At 56.3% G+C, this 18,710-nt stretch overlaps 1 protein-coding gene across 1 annotated transcript in view; it reads left to right on the top strand.

Moving 5' to 3' along the window:
• MYO15A (myosin XVA) overlaps positions 1 to 18,710 on the top strand; it is a gene marked incomplete at its 5' end in the record, with an annotated part of 50,247 nt that overhangs the window by 16,224 nt on the left and 15,313 nt on the right. Inside the window, 35 exons of the mRNA XM_081115825.1 lie at positions 378 to 473; positions 901 to 1,032; positions 1,551 to 1,676; positions 2,414 to 2,491; positions 3,210 to 3,358; positions 3,463 to 3,508; positions 3,695 to 3,819; positions 4,321 to 4,438; positions 4,782 to 4,957; positions 5,454 to 5,538; positions 6,237 to 6,290; positions 6,389 to 6,470; positions 6,554 to 6,684; positions 7,180 to 7,275; positions 8,247 to 8,482; positions 9,858 to 10,039; positions 10,345 to 10,417; positions 10,605 to 10,796; positions 11,036 to 11,196; positions 11,304 to 11,398; positions 11,919 to 12,033; positions 12,239 to 12,306; positions 12,390 to 12,467; positions 12,633 to 12,813; positions 12,917 to 13,049; positions 13,338 to 13,443; positions 13,601 to 13,673; positions 14,796 to 14,917; positions 15,110 to 15,169; positions 15,602 to 15,677; positions 15,971 to 16,086; positions 16,185 to 16,303; positions 17,181 to 17,322; positions 17,989 to 18,100; positions 18,190 to 18,264. Of these exons, the coding sequence (XP_080971951.1) occupies positions 378 to 473; positions 901 to 1,032; positions 1,551 to 1,676; positions 2,414 to 2,491; positions 3,210 to 3,358; positions 3,463 to 3,508; positions 3,695 to 3,819; positions 4,321 to 4,438; positions 4,782 to 4,957; positions 5,454 to 5,538; positions 6,237 to 6,290; positions 6,389 to 6,470; positions 6,554 to 6,684; positions 7,180 to 7,275; positions 8,247 to 8,482; positions 9,858 to 10,039; positions 10,345 to 10,417; positions 10,605 to 10,796; positions 11,036 to 11,196; positions 11,304 to 11,398; positions 11,919 to 12,033; positions 12,239 to 12,306; positions 12,390 to 12,467; positions 12,633 to 12,813; positions 12,917 to 13,049; positions 13,338 to 13,443; positions 13,601 to 13,673; positions 14,796 to 14,917; positions 15,110 to 15,169; positions 15,602 to 15,677; positions 15,971 to 16,086; positions 16,185 to 16,303; positions 17,181 to 17,322; positions 17,989 to 18,100; positions 18,190 to 18,264 (4,009 nt within the window). The remainder of the gene's footprint in view (positions 1 to 377; positions 474 to 900; positions 1,033 to 1,550; positions 1,677 to 2,413; positions 2,492 to 3,209; positions 3,359 to 3,462; positions 3,509 to 3,694; positions 3,820 to 4,320; positions 4,439 to 4,781; positions 4,958 to 5,453; positions 5,539 to 6,236; positions 6,291 to 6,388; positions 6,471 to 6,553; positions 6,685 to 7,179; positions 7,276 to 8,246; positions 8,483 to 9,857; positions 10,040 to 10,344; positions 10,418 to 10,604; positions 10,797 to 11,035; positions 11,197 to 11,303; positions 11,399 to 11,918; positions 12,034 to 12,238; positions 12,307 to 12,389; positions 12,468 to 12,632; positions 12,814 to 12,916; positions 13,050 to 13,337; positions 13,444 to 13,600; positions 13,674 to 14,795; positions 14,918 to 15,109; positions 15,170 to 15,601; positions 15,678 to 15,970; positions 16,087 to 16,184; positions 16,304 to 17,180; positions 17,323 to 17,988; positions 18,101 to 18,189; positions 18,265 to 18,710) is intronic.

The raw sequence follows: 18,710 nt of genomic DNA, 5'->3' as shown, positions 1-18,710 counted from the left end.
TTACTAATTCACTTAATCCTCACAGCAGCCTTATGAATGTGGTACGGTCATTATCCCTGTTTCACAGATTGGGAAACTGAGGTACAGTTAGCTTGTTCAAGTCACATAGTTAGAAAGGTTGGAATCCTGGCAGAAGGTTTCAGAGCCTGGGTCTTCAGCCACTACCTAAGCTGCCTCTCACTGGGACCTAGATTGTCAGGCTCTCACCTGTGCATAGTGGAAGCCATAGAGGGTTCTGAGCAGGGCACCTGTGGTCAGACTCCAGGCAGAGGGCACTGAGCCTGAGCTGGGGGGTGGGGGGGTGCAGGACCCTGGGAGGGGAGAGATGGGCTGCTGCCAAGGAGGGACTAGGCCCACCCTTACCATCTGCCTGGCAGGACCTGAGCTTCAACAGTTTTGAGCAGCTATGTATCAACTATGCAAACGAGAACCTTCAGTACCTTTTCAACAAGATCATCTTCCAGGAGGAGCAGGTATGCAGGGCCTCCCCCATCCCCATGTTCACTGGCCAGTGGGCCTCCTTAGTGACAGATGAGATATGCTGGTTCTTTAAGGGCAAATCGGAGGTTGTCAGTAGACCAAATGGAAGGAAAGGTATTGTAAGCTGGGGATCAACACATGAGAAGGCCTGGGTTCTGGAGGGGCAGATGTTGGGGTGAGGAGTCCAGGGAAGAGCCCTCTTGGGGGATCCTCTTCACCCTCTGCAGAACTGTCCTAGGTAGAGGGAGGAGAAGGGCCTAGAAATGGTTCATGTTGCTCTGTTAGAAAGTGAGCTCCATGTGCTAGGAGGTATATAAGCAGAGGCGCCCCTGGCCAGGCCCCTTCAGATGGATTCAGCCTAGGAGGCAGGGTGGGTGGAACCTCAACAGGACTAGGTGACTGAGCCCCTGCTGCCTGCAGGAGGAGTACATCCGTGAACAGATCAACTGGCGGGAGATCACCTTTGCTGACAATCAGCCCTGCATCAACCTCATCTCACTGAAGCCTTATGGCATCCTGCGCATCCTTGATGACCAGTGTTGCTTTCCCCAGGTGACCCATGGGCACTGTGTGAGCCTGGTCAGGTTGCTCAAGGTCTGTGAGCCTCTTGTCCTCATCAGGCCTGAGTCCTACATTTCTCTCTGCCCTGGCCTGGGAGGAGGGCTCAGGACACCCAACCTGCCATTCACAACCTGGATAGGGGACTACAAGGATTCAGACAAGGGGCTGCACCAGCTTGGGGCGTTATAGAAGGCTTTATGGAGGAGGTTACCTTGGGGTTGGGCCTCATACTTATTGGAAAACACAAGGTTGGGGTGGGTGTTCTGGGCAGTAGGACTAGAGAGTGCAAAGGCAGCTGGGCTGGAGGAGAGGCAACTGGGAAGCTAACCAGACACACTTGTCTGCAGGGGTTCACTGAGGCCTCCCACACAGGGAGCCAGGGGAAGCTGTGACTTGTTCCTCCTCCCCAGTGATCACTGGAGATCAGTCAGGGCTGGAGAATTTGCCACTAAGCCAGGAACAGGGTGCCCAGGCCCCCTGCCCACTCACTAAACCCTGCCTGCCCCCAGGCCACAGACCATACATTTCTGCAAAAGTGCCATTACCACCATGGCGCCAACCCACTCTACTCCAAACCCAAGATGCCATTGCCTGAATTCACCATCAAGCACTACGCAGGCAAAGTCACCTACCAGGTGAGACCCAAGACAGCCCTCAGGGCCTCCAGTGCCCTGATGCTGGAGGCGTAAAAGCACAACATGGGCTCCAGACACTCCCCTCTGGTTCCAGTTCTGGCCCTGCTGACCCTTGGCTATGTAACCTTGGGTGAATCACTTTACGTTTCTGAGCCTGTTTCCTCATCTGGAAAATGGGTATAATAACAGTGTCCATCTATTGGACACTGTTATTATACATGGGTGTGAGAAATCTAGGCCTAGGGTGGATTTCATAAAGAGTAGCTATTATCAGTAATGATTTCATTGGGGTAGCTGTCATCACTGTTGTATCAGGCACATTCCTGCCCTGGGGCTGTCTCAGGCCAGGATCCTAAGCCCCTATCCCCCTCTGGGCCGCATTTTCTTCATCTGCAGGATGGACACAGGCCAGTGTCCTCCACTGAGGATGGGACCGAGCCCCGGACTAGTCATGTGAAGGTGGCTAGTGCCCCCTCCCCTGGGAGTGGGGAGGATAGTGGGGACAGGAGGGGAGGGGACCATAGCAGGGGGATGGGTCCAGTTCTTTCTAGGACAGATGGAGACAGTGTCCTGGAGGTGCAGGGCCAGGGTCACCCAAGGGCTGCAGGGAGGAAGGCAAGAAGACAGTAGTAGGCAGGCTGATGCATATTGGGTGGGTTAGCCCTCTACCCTGTGCCCCAGGCTGCATGGGGGGGGCTGGTTCCAGCCCCAGCTGCCCTGCCATTCCCGCTTACTAGGTGCACAAGTTCCTGGACAAGAACCATGACCAGGTGCGCCAGGATGTGCTGGACCTTTTCGTTCGGAGCCGGACACGAGTGAGCAAGCCTCACCTCCCCCTGTTCTGGCCCTGCCCCAGAGCACCCAGCCCACAGTCATGCAATTCTCCCAGTCCAAGAAATGGGGAGGTACCCTAGCCTGGTCCTGCCTCTGGCTCACCCCAGCCAGGCCCTGATCCCATCCCAACCCTAACCCCATACCCACCCAGCCTTGCCTTGCTCTGTACTTTCTCCCATTCCTGGCCCTGCCCCGTAAAGGCCATGCCCCTGGCTGGCCCCGCTGGATTGCTGGGTCTCTCCTTTGGCACATCCTGGCCACACCCACCCAGCCTAGGCCCATCCCCTCTTCCATCTGCTTGATAAGTGGTTCTCCCATTGGCATTCTCTGCCACCTACTCCCTCTCTGGGCCTCCATTTCCTCATCTGTCAAATGGGCATCCTCCTCCTGAGGTCATTGCTAGAGTTCATGACCATGCAGCCAATGTGTTCCCCAGACTGAAATAAGAAGTCAGCCCAACCATGGGGCAGGTCCCTTGGAAGGTACTGAGCACTGACTTGGTTCATGTGCAAGCCAGGAGGACAGTGGCCTGGAAAAGAGGCAGGGGTCCCTTGTGTTAGTTTTCTGGTCCTTCTTGGTCTGGAGACTTGACTCCTTTTGTTCTCTCACTTTCTCTCTCCTCTCCATTTCTCTCGGCCCCTACCTCTTCCCCTTGGTACCTTGACTACTGCTCTGGGCCTGCTTCCCATGCTTGCCCAGGTGGTGGCACACCTTTTCTCCAGCCATGCCCCACAGGCTGCCCCTCAACGCCTGGGCAAGAGTAGCTCCATCACCCGACTCTACAAGGCTCACACAGTGGCAGCTAAGTTCCAGCAGTCACTCCTAGATCTGATCGAAAAGATGGAGAGGTGGGTGTGGCAGGTGGGCAGGACTTAGCCTCACCTATGACCCTCAGGGATGAGCACTTTCCTTCTCTGGGGCCTTACACTGCCTTCCTCCCACCCTTGCGCAGGTGTAACCCCTTGTTTGTGCGCTGCCTGAAGCCCAATCACAAGAAGGTACGTGATGGCTGAGGTCCCTGGGAGAGCCACATTCTCTTCTCTATGCTGTATGACCTTGGCCAAATGCTTTTGCCTCTCTGGACCTCCATCTGCCCAGCCCACCATGGGGACTATTTGCCGCTGACAGTGCCCTTTGCGAGTGAGTTGACCCATGTGCAGACTCTACCTGGGCCCTCTCCACAGGAGCCAGGCCTCTTTGAGGCAGATGTGGTCATGGCACAGTTACGCTATTCAGGGGTGCTGGAGACTGTGCGGATTCGCAAGGAGGGCTTTCCAGTGCGGCTGCCTTTCCAGGTGTTCATTGACAGGTACCTCCATCACATGGTTCCTTAGCTCCACAGACCTCTACCCCGCCCACCTTGGTCCCAGGGATACACAACCCAGGCAGAACAGGGCTTGCTATGCACAGTTGCTCAGGTGGTGCGCGACACAAGACCACCACGTGTTAGCCGCTATGTGGCGTATAGATTATTTATTGTTTTGCATTTTTTATAGTTTTGCGTTTTTTATAGTTTTATTATGTGTTGATTCCAAAGAGAAACAATTTTAATAGTTATTATCATAAATTCCCAGCAGATGGCAGTAAGGTACCTTAGTCTGCCGAAACCATTTTTACCATTTCCTGGCACCTAAAAGGCAGTAAGCCAAGTTTTGAGGAGAGAGCACCTTTTGCTAATTAGAAGACACTGAGTAGAGCCTCTGCTGGGATCCGGGCGTCCTGGAGACGGGGATAGGGGTGGTGACTCTGATCTAGCGGGCAACTGGGGTAGTAGGTCCCAAAATCCCAGGTTGAATTTGGGACCCTGCAGGTACCGCTGTCTAGTGGCCCTTGAACACAACCTGCCAGCCAGTGGGGACATGTGTGTGTCCGTGCTGAGCCGCCTTTGCACAGTCATGCCAAATATGTACCGCGTTGGCATCAGCAAGGTGAGTTCCACCCCATACTCAGCCCCTGGAGGGCCCAAGTTCAGGGGCTTCAAAACTGAAGCTGTGGAGTCAGAAATGCCCAAGGTAGAGATTACTGTCCCAGAGGAAGTATAGTTGAGCTCGGGAATCGAAATGCTAATCCTACCTCCAGACCTTGCTCAGCAGTTCCTACCACCTAACGGGCCTTCACCCTTTCTTCCCTCTCTCCAAACCCAACCCACCCTCCACCCAGCTCCAGGAGGCTGTCCTGTCCTGTCCTGTCTCCTTAGACTCCTGGAGAGGGAGGGGTCCTGAGTCCAGTTCCCTGGGCCCTACCAGCCTCAGCACTTGTCTCTGTCCTCAGCTCTTCCTTAAGGAACACCTACACCAGCTGTTGGAGAGCATGCGGGAGCACGTCCTGAATCTGGCAGCCCTCACTCTGCAACGCTGCCTTCGTGGCTTCTTCATTCAGCGCCGTTTCTGCTCCTTGCGCCGCAAGATCATCATGCTGCAAAGTCGAGCCCGAGGCTACCTGGCCAGGTGCAGCCCACATAGGGCAGGACTCCCTGGAGCCCTACAGCTAGGCTTGGGAGAGGTTATGCCTGAACTTAGGTAGCAAGCTCCTTGTTCCTGGAGGTATGCAAGCTGAGAGTGGGAGCTTCTGCTGGAAGGATGATCAGATTCTCTGTGTTTCTGCTTTTGGATGTCCTTCTGTCCCACCCCCTGGCCCTTGTGACTGGTGGGTGGGAATCCAGCCAGCCAAAAGGACCCCACCCTGCATCTCAGGGACCCTGGGATTCCAACGTAATAGGAAGTACATGATCCAAGTGGCTTAATCCAGGCTCTGCCACTTAACTTGCTGTATGACCTTAGGCAAGTTCTTGCCCCCTACTGAGCTCCAGTTTCCTTTGTGCCAAAGGGTCCCAGAGTGAAGTGTGGCACCAGCGCAAGGCTGGCACAGGTACCTCTGTCCCTTGTTTACCCATGACCCAAACCCCTAAGCGTTTCCACCAAGATACTTTCCTCCTACCCCCAGGCAGCGGTATCAGCAGATGAGAAAGAGTCTGGTGAAGTTCCGGTCCCTGGTGAACACGTACACAAGCCACCGGCGCCACCTGAAGGTGCAGGCCTTCTTCTTGCCCTTCTCCCAGGAGCCAGGCCTGTCCTGTCTGGGTCCAGGGAGCGGCAGGGATGGGGAGGAGGCACTTAGCTCCCAGGAGAAAACTGTCTTGGATTCGAATCCCCGCTCTGCCACTCACTAGCTGTGTGGCCTCAGCCCCTCCCCAGCCTTACTTCCCTATCTTCCCCTCGGGGTTGCAGAAAAGGTTAAGTGCATAGTGCACATGAAGGATTTGTCCTGGTGCTGGGTTCACAGTGGGGTCTTCAGGAATCGGGTACGATTAGAATTTGGCACCTGGACCAGCACCCAGTATGGTTTTGCTCTTACCTTGATGCCAGTCTTGGCCCGTTGTCATGTAAACCAACACCAGACAAATGTAACCACCAAACACTGAAGAACTGCTGTGCTTACTGGAGGTTTTGAGGAGAGCGCACCAGGCGTCTCTCCCTTTTCCCAGTGTTACACCTGCCCTTTGCCTTCATCTCTTTCTTGCTCTTTTTCCTTCCCCCTCCCTGTTTCTCTGGCCACACCTCTGCCTCCTTCCATCTGTGAGGTGGGGCAGTTGCCTCCAGAAACCAGGCAAGTGAGCCCTTGTTTCCCTTTCCGGCCGCTTTGTGCGAGCTGGCTTGGCCTGTCCCTGGCTCACCTGCCATGGCCTCCGCCCACCATTCCCTGCCTTGACCATCTGCTCTCCTGCAGCTGAGGGCAGAGCGGAGGCTCCGGGTGGAGGAGGTGCGGCTACGGGAGCTGGAGGTGGGTGTGGGGGCTGGGTGGCAGCAGGGGACAGGAAGGGAGGATGGCATCTGGGGGTTGTGGCAGGCCTGTCCCCTCACCATGGGCTGTTCTTCCAGGAGCTGAGAAAGCGGGAGGTGGTAGCTGTAGGACACCTGGAGGTGCCAGCAGAGCTGGCTGGGCTCTTGCGAGCAGTGGCAGGTACATCTGTGCTGCATGGTGTGGTGGGAATGGGCATAGGTGGGCGAGGGAGCCAGGTATCTCATGCCCTCTTCTCTCCACAGGCCTCAGGACAGCCCAAGTGCCCCGGGTGGCCTCTGTGCGGACTCCCCGGCTCCAGGCTGAGCCCCGTGTCACTCTTCCCCTGGATATCAACAACTACCCCATGGCCAAGTTTGTCCGGTGCCACTTTAAGGTAAAGGCTGGCATAAGCCAAGCAGCCCAGGCCAGTGGGTGCAGATATATTAGTATTGATACTGTCCTCAGCCTGTGGCAGGCTCCTGTCCACGCCCTATGGCATCAGGTATGAGCCCTTCCATCAGCTGCTGGATCATGAGGAGTCTGGGGCACCCATGGGGGCCTGGATAGCAGTGGAGGGTCCACAGGGCCTCGGGAAGTAGCCGTTTGCCAATCAGTGTGGAAATACATCAGAAATTTACAATTAACAATCGGTGGAGCCACAGTTTGTCACCCCTGCTTTAATTTTTTGTTCTCCAGGAAGGGCCTAGATGGGGGCTCAGACTGTCTCTACCACCACCTTTCTGAGGGCTGGTGTCTGCCCTCATCTACACATTGGGGACAGGAGCTCTTGCCTCCTAGGCGTTTGTGCTCCCATCTGGCACAGGGTAGTGGATCCAGATGTGCCTGTCAGCCCTGGCTCTGTCTCCATGTGTCTGCCCTGTGCCCTCAGGAACCTGCCTTTGGGATGCTGACAGTGCCCCTGAGGATGCCCCTCACTGGGCTGCCAGTAGAGCACCACGCAGAAGCCGTGAGCATCTTCAAACTGGTACGGGTCTGTCCAGACCACCTTTGAATTCGCAGCCCCTGCAGCTGAGGTCAGGCCATGGGACTACTCATCCTGCTCTCTGGAACCATCCACTAGTCAAAGCCACAAGCCAAGGAGTCGTCCTTGGAGGAGAGGTTTCTGTCGGGGGTCTGGCCTCCTCTCTGGGCTGAGATCTGGGGGTAGAGAGCTTTTCTTCTCCCAGCCTTCTTCCTGGCAAAAAGGCTGCGTCTCTGGACATTCCCAGGGACACCAAGAACAGATCCAGGTTCTCTCCTCAGGACTTCCCAGTCTGAAGGAGAAGGCAGAGCACATCTGGCCAGTGACCCACCAGCATGGACAGCAGGAGGCATGGAGGCTGGGAAGTCCAGACAGGTCCCCTGATCCAGCCCTGGGCAGGGCCAGATAGAGCTTCCTGGAGGAGAAGGCATTTGAGCTAGAGTAGGAGGAGGAGTCAGTCTCCCAGCCAGGGCAAGTGGAGAAGGCACAGAGAGAGGAGGAAATTGATGTGGTTAGAACAGAGAAGCAGGAGTGCAGAGGCAAGGGAGTCAGGAGGCCTTGATTGACAAACCCGGAGCTTGGATTTCGTCCCAAGGGCCTTACGGAGCCAAGAAATGTGCTTCCATGGGAGGAACCTAGTCGGATATATGGCCCCTCTTAGGTCTGAATGGAGCCAGAGATGAGGTTCCTGTTGGAGGCCAGGGATGCTGGGCAGGGATAGTTTGTATGGGAGCTATAGAAGGTTCATGAGCAGGAGAGAGAGTCAGCATGCATGTTGGATCTTGACTTTTTCCCATGGCTGGAGTGAACTGCCTGGTCATTTGGTATAGGATTAACTATTATATTGTAACGTGGGGGACTTTTATATGGGCAGAGGGACACACGGGAAGGACATGACAGGGATGCGTGTTGGGGTTGGGAACCTGGCAGGAATGACTTTCCGAGAAGCCCAGGACAGTCTGTTTGTGGCCCAGATCCTGCGTTTCATGGGTGACCCCCACCTGCATGGTGCCCAGGAAAACATCTTCGGGAACTACATTGTACAGAAAGGGCTGGCAGTGCCCGAACTACGGGATGAGATCCTGGCACAACTGGCCAACCAGGTGTGGCGCAACCCCAGTACCCACAATGCCGAGCGGGGCTGGCTCTTGCTGGCTGCCTGCCTCAGCGGCTTTGCACCTTCCTCGCGCCTCAGCAAGTACCTGCTCAAGTGAGTGGAACCTGGGGGCTGGGATGAGGACAGTGACCCTGGCACAAGGCCAGGGTGCAGTATTAAAGGTCAGGCCAGGAGTGAGGCCTCTGTGCATGAAGCTCAGGCACGGAGGGCAGTCAGGGGCTGCTCTCTGTCTCCACTGGACTTACTGTGGAGGGTAGGGCTCTCAAAACTCAGTGGGTGGCAAAACCAGGGTGTAGGGAATTTGGAAATGAGGCAGTGACCTCTCACATCATCGGGGTATAGTGAGGTGGTTAGAAGCATAGACTGGCAGTCTGCTTTCAAGTCCCAGCTCAACCATATCAGAGCTGTGTGACCTTAGGCAAGTTACTTAGCCTCGCTGAGCCTCAGTTTCTTCAGTCTGAAATGGGAATAATAAGAATACCTACTTCATAGGCTGTGTGAGGATACACGTGAAGTGCTTAGATGGGCATGTGGTAAGTGCTAGGTGGGGGCAGCCGTTGGCAGCCCCTTGAGGAAGAGGGTGATGCTGTCACCCCACTGGGTGATAAGGGTGATTGGCAAGGAAAAGAGCTCAAGCAGGCCCTGGTGTGAATTCTCGCTGTGACACTTACCAGCTGTATGACCTGGAGTAAGTCATGGCTCCTCTCTGAACCTCTTCCCTTACCTATAAATTAGGGATGGTGACAGGACCACCTTACGGGTGGCTGTGAGCTACAGAGTGTAGAGAGGTTCACTGGGCCATGTGCAGTGGATGGGCAGCTCACTTGCCAGCCTTATGAATCTATGGCAATAGGGTAGGGCCACCTGCCTGTCCAGGGCTTCCTGTGGGCACAGCTCTAGTTCCCTCTTGTAGCCACTGTGGTCCCGCTCCTCTGCTGCTCCTGGCCAGGTACCCCAGCAATTGAGAGGGGGACAGGGAGCCAGGCATGAGGAATGCCTGCCACTGGTAGGGATCAGGCTTAGTGGTCCAGGTCAAGTTGAACCCTCACAGCCATCTCTTGTATAGGTGAGAACTTGGCAGCAGGCTCAGAGAGGACAGATAACCAGCCAGGGTTGCCGGGTAAAAGAAGGGAGGGCAGAGTCCTCCAGAGTCCCATTTCTTGCCCACATAGTGCAGCAGACCCTACCCTATCAATGACATTTTGCTCCAACAAGCTTAAGTGGGCCATCCTGGGACCTCTTTGGCCTATCCTTGTAACTCCATGCTGGTTTGAAATACTTTTGGGCTAGCCTGGTACCCTTCTTTTCTAGCCTAGCCTCAGAACTCTGGGGTATCCTAGGACCTTTTTGGCCTCACCTTAAAGTTCTGAGCTAGCCTGGGCCTCCCTTAAACTAACCTCAGAATTCTCCCCCACCCTGGGCTAGCCTCAGATCTGTCTTCATCTTGGCTCTAACTCTTACCTATCAGGTTTGTGTCTGATTATGGGCAGAATGGCTTCCAGGCCGTGTGTCAACGTCGCCTCATGCAGGCCATGGGCCGGGCCCAACAGCAGGGCTCTGGGGCTGCCCGCACCTTCCCTCCGACCCAGCTCGAGTGGATAGCAACCCAGGAGAAGGCCAGCATGGCTTTGGAAGTGGGCTGCTTTAATGGTGAGCTGCCTTCTCCCGCCTTGGTTGCCTTCCCTCCCTCAGGCCCCAGTATGCTCTGGGTCAGGAGAAGCCACAGGAGGTTCTAGAGCTGGGGAGGGGCCTGCTGGATGTGGCCCTGGAAAGAGGTCTTCCTGTGGGTGTGGAGTTGACCTGGAATGTGGAGAAGGAGCTGCGGCAGAAAAGGTGCAGACCTAGGATCCTGGGCAAGAGTGAGCGACCTAAGCGCAGGAAGTGGGCAGAGAAGCAGTAGAGCTGGACCGACTGCAGGTTTCCCAGGCTGAGCTCAGCACCTGCTCTTGTCCCAGGTGACCAGTTCTCCTGCCCGGTACACTCCTGGAGCACAGGGGAAGAGGTGGCTGGAGACATTCTAAGGCACAGGTTGGCACCTGAATGACCTGCCCAACACATCCTTATGCACCTGGGAAGGAGGGAGGGAGGGGAAGGAGGCCAGATTCCGCAAAGGGCCCCACGGGGTCCACTCTGGGCATGCCTGGGGTCTGCCTATGTCCCAGAGTCTCCTCTTGGCTTCATCCCTCATTTATATCCCTTCATATGCTGTCACCAGGGGGCTGGCAGACAGCTGGCGGGGCTGGACAGTGGCCATGAAGAATGGGGCTCAGTGGGCAGAGCTGGCAGGCCATGACTACGTGCTGGACCTGGTGTCAGACCTGGAGCTGCTCAGGGACTTCCCACGACAGAAGTCCTACTTCATTGTGGGTGCAGAAAGGCCCATGGCCACCAGGGGAGGCCTGAGAGCGTAGGTGGCTACCTGGGCCCCCTCATACAGATCCTGTCCCAGCACAGGACTGCCCCTCTTGGCTGCTGGGAGCAGCTGAGTTCTGAACTTGAGCTTCAAGTTTCAGAAGGAGATGGGCCTTACCAAAGGGCCCTGCCTTAAAGAGTCATTCAATTCCAGAGTACTGTATTGGGGGGGGGGTGCTGGGAGGGCCTGGGTCTCTCGAGGGGTCAGATGCTCTGTGTTCACCTTTCCCACAGGGTGTTTGGGAACAGCTGGGACTCGGACGAGGACACCCCTACTAGGCCCCAGCCACAGGGGCATGTGCCCAAAGTCGCTGACTCCAATGGGTACTGCAGCCACAATGAGGACAGTGCAAATGGGGAGACTGAGGCCCAGAGAGGTACAACCGCCCACCGAGGTCAGCCAGCAGTGGCCACTGTCTCTGGTGGGGAGGGAACCTGGGGGCTGGGTAGGTGATTAGCAGGAGAAAATAACTTTACTTTTGTGTGTGTCCCCCACTGCCAGACTTAGACAGCCTTGGAGAGCCTGCTGTGTCCCACAGAGGGCTGGACTGCTACCTGGACAGCCTCTTCGACCCTGTGCTGTCCTATGGGGATGCGGTAGGGATGAGTGGGGTATTTGCAGACAGCAGGCACAGCACGTACACACCAAGTCACACACATCCACAGGGTGACATAGCCAGGGCCATGGGTGGCATGTCTCATCTGGGTCCCTGCTGGGGACTCAGCAAAGGATGAGGGTACTCTCTCGGCTAGAGATGCTCCTGGATAGAGGCCCAGGACCTCCCCCATGTCCTGTGGGAGCCAGCCCCCTCAGATACCCTTGCTCACTCTGAGAACTCCCAAGGGCCCCTCCATGGCATGATGTGCAGCCCTGAGCAGCAAATAGGCCCTCTCTGAGCCTCAGTTTACTCCTTTGTGAAAGGCGTGTGGTGTGTTGGGAGCTTGCAAGGTTGTGGGAGGCCTGACAATGCACATGGGCAGAGGCTGGGCATACAGCAGACACTGGGCCGGTGGGAGGCCCCTGGGATGGGGGAGGAGGCTGGTGTCAGGTGCCGTTGCCTTGGAACCTTGGGAGGACAGCATTGAGGCGGTCACTCGAGCCACCTGCTGCCCCCAGGACCTGGAGAAGCCAACAACCATTGCCTACCGTATGAAAGGGGGAGGCCAGCCTGGTGGAGGTGGCAGTAGCAGCACTGAAGACACGCCCAAGAGACCCCCAGAGCCAAAGCCAAGTCAGTGCCTGCCCCAAGGTTGGGTCCAGGGTTGGGCAAGGCTGGGATCCCCGCTGGTTCTCTGGGCTCCTTCCCGTGCTAAAATGGAGGCAGCCATGGGCATGGTGGAGGTGAGACAACTGGGGGGTGGGATGTGGTAGGAAATTCCCATTTCCCTCATCTCCCGCGCTTTGGGATCTGCTCCCTCTGACCCGGCTCCCTGAAGTCCCAGGCCTGGATGCCTCCACCTTGGCTCTGCAGCAGGCCTTCATCCACAAGCAGGCTGTGCTGCTGGTGAGTGGAGAGGGATTGTGGCAGAGGGGCAGGGAGTCCCCAGAGCATGGGCCTGCCTGGTAATCACCACCGTTTCTCCTCAGGCCAGGGAGATGACCCTGCAGGCCATGGCACTCCAGCAGCAGCCCCTGAGTCCCACCCCACAGCCCTTACCCCTTGAGGTGAGCCTGGCTGCCCAAGTGAGTGCTGTGCTGCTCCAGGGCATCATTGTACTCATTGTACCTCTCTGAGCTAGGACCCCCACAGCCCATCCTGGGCAGACATGGAATCTCTGAGGGCAAGCTGATGTGTCCCAGGAAGCTCACCTCACACCCTGCTCTCTGCAGAAGCCCCTAGCACCAGAGGCACGGCCAAAGTTCATAGGCACTGGACCCCCAGCCAAGCCTGTGCTCCTGCGCTCCACTCCAAAGCCCTCAGTCCCAGCCCCTCTGGCCAAGGCCCCCAAGCCCCCCACCAAGCCTGTGGCTGCCCCCATTCTAGCTCAGGACCGGGCTTCTCCAGAAACCAGTAAGTGTCCTATCCCTGCTGGGGTGGTGGTGGGAAGTTTCCCAGCACTGCGGGACTGGGAGGTGTGGTCTCACCCTGTCCCCACCCTCACCCCTGCCCTCAGCTTTGCCCTGCCCAGAGCTGGTCCGGTACTCCACCCTCAACTCCGAGCACTTCCCGCAGCCCACACAGCAGATCAAGAACATCGTCAGGCAGTACCAGCAGCCACCGCAGGGAGGCCAGCCCAAGGCCCTCAGGTCAGCTCTGCCCCACCCAGCCCTCCAGCCCTGCAGACGCTTGGCCTCCTCACTGGGCCTGAGTGCCCAGCAATGTTTAGGGAGTGAATCTGTATATGCAGATGCTCCACATGATCCCCTCAGGCAAAGGGAGACGCAATTGCTTTCTAGGTTGTGTTGTGTGACTGCAGGCCAGGCTCTGATGAGAACCATTCTGGGCTCTCATTTATAATGACGGGGGTGGAGGAAGAGGGTCATTATTTTAGGAATTTGTGACTGGGAAGGGGAACTCAGTGTCCAACTCACCAGGAAGGACTGCGGAAGGGTGTTCGGGAAGCGGCCAGACCCCCATGAGGAAGCCCTGATGATCCTGAAGGGGCAGATGAGCCACATGGTGACAGCACCTGGTACTCAGGTGAGGGGCAGAGTCTGACTGTGCCCAGGCAGAATGAAGACAAAGTGGGGCCTCCAGGGGAGCCTCAGAAACCAGCTGCCCCATAAGGTGGGGCCCTGCTGCTTCTCTCTCCATGGGCCCACCTGTACCCCCTGAACACTTTTTGGGGTGGGGACAGGTGCCCAGGGAGGCCGTGGCCCTGGTGAAGCCAGTGACCAGCGCACCAAGGCCATCTGTGAGGCCCACTGCAGGTGAGGAGCCAGGAAAGGGAGGGAGGGACAAGAGGGCAGGTGTCCAAGTGTATTAGTAAGTCTGTGTGGGCACAAGTGAGTCTCAGTCTGCATGTCAGTGGCAAGTGTGTCCATGTCCTGAGCCCATGTACACCTACTGTGTGGACATTTGTGAAGCATGTCAGCACTTAACACTGATTTCAGGCCAGGCCCACCCTGGCCTTACTAAATCTTCACTAAAACCCTAGACACAGTACCATCTCTACCTACAGATGTTACAGATGGAGAAACAGAGGTACAGGGGGTTAAATGACTTGCCCAAGATCACAGAGCATAAAAGTGTCAGGCCAGGGATCTAAATCCAGGCCTCCTGACATCACAGTTGAAGCCCTAACCTCTACATCCTTTGCCTCACGGTAGCCACAGTGGTCTTAAGAGAGATAAATCAGCTCAATCAAGTTCCTGGCCAAAACACTCCAGCAGCTCCTAGGAGAAATTCCATAGTCCTCACTGTGGCCTACGAGATCTGCTCATCTCCCCAACCTTGTCTCCTCCCACTTTCCCCTTGGCACACTCTGTTCCTCAGTGTTACTGGACACACCACGCCCACTCCTGCCCTGTGGCCTTTGTACTTGCTGTTCCCTCTGCCTAGAATGCTGTTCCCCAAAAGGTCTTTGCCTGCCTGGCCCCTTCTTATCATTTAGGTCTCAGATGTCACCCCCTCAGAGAGGTCTGCCAGACTGCCCGCCTGAAGGACCCTCACAGACCAGCCCCCAGACCCTTTCCTAAATCACCGTTTTATTTTGACTCCTAGCTCCTAGCACTAAGAGCTTTGTCATTTTTGAATTGTCTCTTTCACCCACACTTGCCAGGAGACTCTAAACTCAAGTTAGGCGCCTTGTCTACCCCGTGACATCCTCAGCCCCTAGCAGACCTGCATACGTTAGGTACTCTACATATGTGTTGTATGAAGGGTTGGGCTGTATGAGTATTCCTTCATGCATGTGATCAGGTGTGTCTGTGGCCAAGGGGGTGGGATACCACTCTACCCCACCCCTTCCCCAACACGAGGTTGCCTAGAATCCCCTCCCCAGCTGGTCCCCCCTCCCCCCTCATGTCTTCCTGACTTGCTGTGCTCCCCAGCGCTTCCTTCGAGGTCGCTGGACCCTGCTGAGGAACCAGTGCAGACGCAGCTACACCGCCTCCCAAACCCCAATTTCTATGGCTACCAGGACACCCCCTGGCAGATCTTCCTGCGCAAAGAGGTGCCCGGAGCCAGGGGAGGGGCTGAATAGGGGCAGAGGGGCCCACCCGGATTGGAGAACCAGGTCAGAGTGGAGCTAAGCTAGAGAACCTGCCGCTGGTATAGAGCAGGGCTGTATCTAGGAGGTGGGGCCAGGTGTAAAGCAAAGTGAGGGGGCCTTTGGAAGGTCCTCACTGAAGCCCTACCCCCACAGGTGTTTTACCCAAAGGACAGCTACAGCCACCCTGTGCAACTAGATCTCCTGTTCCGGCAGGTGAGGCCCTCTCTTCCCTTTCTGCCTCAGTGTACTCAGCAGGGCAGTGGGCACATGGACTAGCTGTCTGCAAACTCTGTTTGCACATTCTTGAGCATGGTGTGAATGGGAAGCTGTTCTACTGTATCCCCTACTCCCATGATTAGGGTCAACAAGCCCACAGACCCATCTAACCAAACTCATAGTTTGTCTGAGTTAGACAGGGCCCAGAGGTCAAATCCAAGTTCCATTGTATAGATTGGAAAACTGAGGCCCGGGATAGGTGGCATGACTTATGGAGGTAGGAGAAAGGAGAGTGTAAGTGGGATCTGATTTACTGAGATGACCCAACAGCTGCATACATGGAACTTCCACTCCTCCTAGAACAGTCCAGCTTGGGATCCCAGTTGGGGGAGTCCCTCTGGCCACCCACATTACAGCTCATTCCCGCAGATCCTGCATGATACACTCTCCGAGGCCTGCCTGCGCATCTCTGAGGACGAGAGGCTCAAGATGAAGGCCCTATTTGGTACCACAGTGGGAGGGAAGGGAAAGGATGAGCCTAGCCCCCCTCACCTCCCAGACACCCCTCCTTGCTCAGCTGCTGGGCTCTCCCATGGCCAGGCGACATGTCTGAGGTCAGCTCTACCTGCCAGGCTAGGTGGCCTGTGCCATCCCATCTACCTCTGTGTATTGGTTTCCCAGTCTGGGACTGAGAGCACAGCGATCTCCTACCTCCTTGCTGAGTGTCAGTCTTCCTCCCTGCAGTGTGGGCCAGCAGGGGATTCAGGGAGGGTCCTGACCCGACCTAATATCCCTTAGCACAGAACCAACTGGACACACAGCGGCCCCTGGTGACGGAGAGCGTGAAACGGGCTGTGGTCAGCACTGCACGGGACAGCTGGGAGGTCTACTTCTCCCGCCTTTTCCCTGCCACGGTACGAGCCACCTGCCAACCTTCCCCCACCCCTATCCCAGCCCACGGGCTTTAAGGACAAGGCTAGAAGACCATCATATGCCCTTATCCCCACCCCAGGGCAGTGTGGGCACTGGCGTCCAGATCCTAGCTGTGTCCCACACAGGCATCAAACTCCTCCAGATGGCCAGGGGCAACCGGGAGGCCAGTGGGCAGCTGCGTGTCCTGCGCACATACAGGTGACTGGCAGGCGGGTGGAAAGGGGGCTAGATGGACACTGGGGCACAGACTGGCATCAGCATTTTCTCACTGACTTTCTGTAGCCGATTACTGAGCATCTACAATGTGCCAGGCAGGCTCTGTGCCAAGCCCTTTAATCCAGCCCATTTTAGAGATGGGGAAATGGGCTCAGGGAGAGAAGGTGCTTGTCTCAGGTCACACCGCCAGGAAGTAGATGAGCTAGGAACCTGCCCTGCCATTCTGCCTCCCAGACCACACCCCAGCCCAGCCCTCACAGAGCTCACTGTAGTCAGGGACTGTTCTGGTGCAGCCTGGAAGGGGAAGGAGCTCCAGGGTGAGGCCTTGCTGAGTCCTCCGGCCTCCTGCCAACAGTCCCTTTTGTCCCTTACAGCACAGGACAGGAATGGAGGCTGGCTTGCCAGTTGAGTACAAGCTCCTTGCTTTAAAAAAAGGAGAGAATTTGTTTAATGAGATTGGATCCAGAGGCGGATAGATGATAGATAGATGATAGATAGATAGATAGATAGATAGATAGATAGATAGATGATAGATGATGATGATGATGATGATGATAGATGATGATAGATAGATAGATGATAGATAGATAGATAGATAGATAGATAGATAGATAGATAGATAGCAGAGAGTGAGAGGGACTGGTCTGTTGGTGCAAAGGGTAGTAGGCAATGAGCCGAAGCCACAGAGGGATCAAGAAGGGGAGGCTGGGGAAGTTCCTTGGGTCCCAGGCGCTCTGGTATAATGGGGCTGGGTTTCGGGAATGGGACAGGGCAGGGGCAAAAGGAGCAGGATGGGTGGAGTAGAGGGCGTCCCTCTGGTCATAGGTTCCTGCCCTCATGCCACCATCCCATCCTCCAGCTTTGCAGATATCCTTTTTGTGACCATCCCCTCCCAGAACATGCTGGAGTTCAACTTAGCCAGTGAGAAGGTCATCCTCTTCTCAGCCCGAGCTCAGCAGGTCAAGACCCTGGTGGATGACTTCATCCTGGAGCTGAAGAAGGTCAGGGCCCTCCTACAGATGCCCCCCACCCCACACCAAGAGCCGAGGGCCCAAGAAAAGGGCTCTCCCACCCCAGATACACACCAGCCACACCTGCCTGGGAAGTATGGATATGTGTGTGTTAGTAGCCATAGCCTACATAGACTTCTGTAGACTTTCGGGCCTTTGTGCAGGCTGTGCCTTCCACCTGGGATGCCCTTCAGTCTTTGTCTGCTCCTTCAAAAACCTTTTCTAATGCCCTCAAGGATGTCACAGCACCTCCTATGAGCTCCACAGCAGCTGTGCTCCTCACCCTCCTGCAGTGACTGCCCACCTCTGCTCACTGCAATGTCAGGGCCCACCCCCTCCCCTCCCCCAGCCTGGCAGCCCCCAAGCCAAGAATATGCGATCTCTGCCTCAGGCCCAGCATCTGGCCTCAGTGGGGAAGCTTTGGTAAGGGATAGAGGGGTAAGGCATATGCACGTGCTACAACACCCGTCCATATTCACCAGGCTTGGGCCTCTAACCTACCCTTCTACCTGGAATGCCCCACCCACTTTCACCTAGAAAATGTTCTCTGATGAACTGGGAGGGATGCCTGCAGATGTGAGGGGCAGGGGGTGGCCCCGGGCCTCTGGGAGGAGGTGGAAGGGACTGTGGCCCCTCACCCTGCCTCTGCTAACCTAGGACTCGGACTACGTGGTTGCTGTGAGGAACTTCCTGCCTGAGGACCCGTCGCTGCTGGCCTTCCACAAGGGCGACATCATCCACCTGCAGCTCCCAGAGTCCCCTCGAATGGGTCAGTGCCTTGGGATGAGGTGGGCACAAGACGGGGAGGCTGGGCAATGGGGCCTCCCTGGCAATTGCTGACATAAGCCTGGCCCACAGGCTACAGTGCCGGCTGTGTTGTCCGCAAGAAGGTCGTGTACCTGGAGGAGCTGCAGCGTAGAGGCCCTGACTTTGGTAGGGAGCCTGGGATCCCCTGCACATTCCCCAGCGCTCCAGAACCTGGAAACCCTAAGCAGAGCTCACCTGGTTTCATGCGCCCACACTACATATGCAGGATGGGGGTTTCTCAGTGCCCCAAAGTGGTCTGGTCTGGCCTGGCCAGGTCTCCTAAGGTGACTCCCGGTGACCATCCAGCCCAGCCCTCTGCCTGCATATCTGACTGAAGGGTCTCTGTGGGCATTAGTGTTTCCATGTTTGTGCCACAAATGCTGCTCAACTTCCCACTGAGGGAAAGCCTTCCCTCCCTGAGCCTCCCGTGTCCTCATCTGTAAATAGGTTTCACGGCATGCCTCCATTGCTGAGCTTGAGGGAGCGACCAAGCTACGCGAGTGTCCCTAGAGAGTCCCTTAGTCCCAAGAGGACTCCCTCCTGTTTGCCTCAGACTCCTTCCCCGCCCCCTA

Source organism: Miniopterus schreibersii (genome assembly GCF_964146895.1).
Source record: "Miniopterus schreibersii genome assembly, chromosome: 16".
Lineage (NCBI taxonomy): Eukaryota > Metazoa > Chordata > Mammalia > Chiroptera > Miniopteridae > Miniopterus > Miniopterus schreibersii.
Note: the sequence above shows the minus strand (reverse complement) of the source record. Positions and strands in the feature narration are given on the sequence as shown.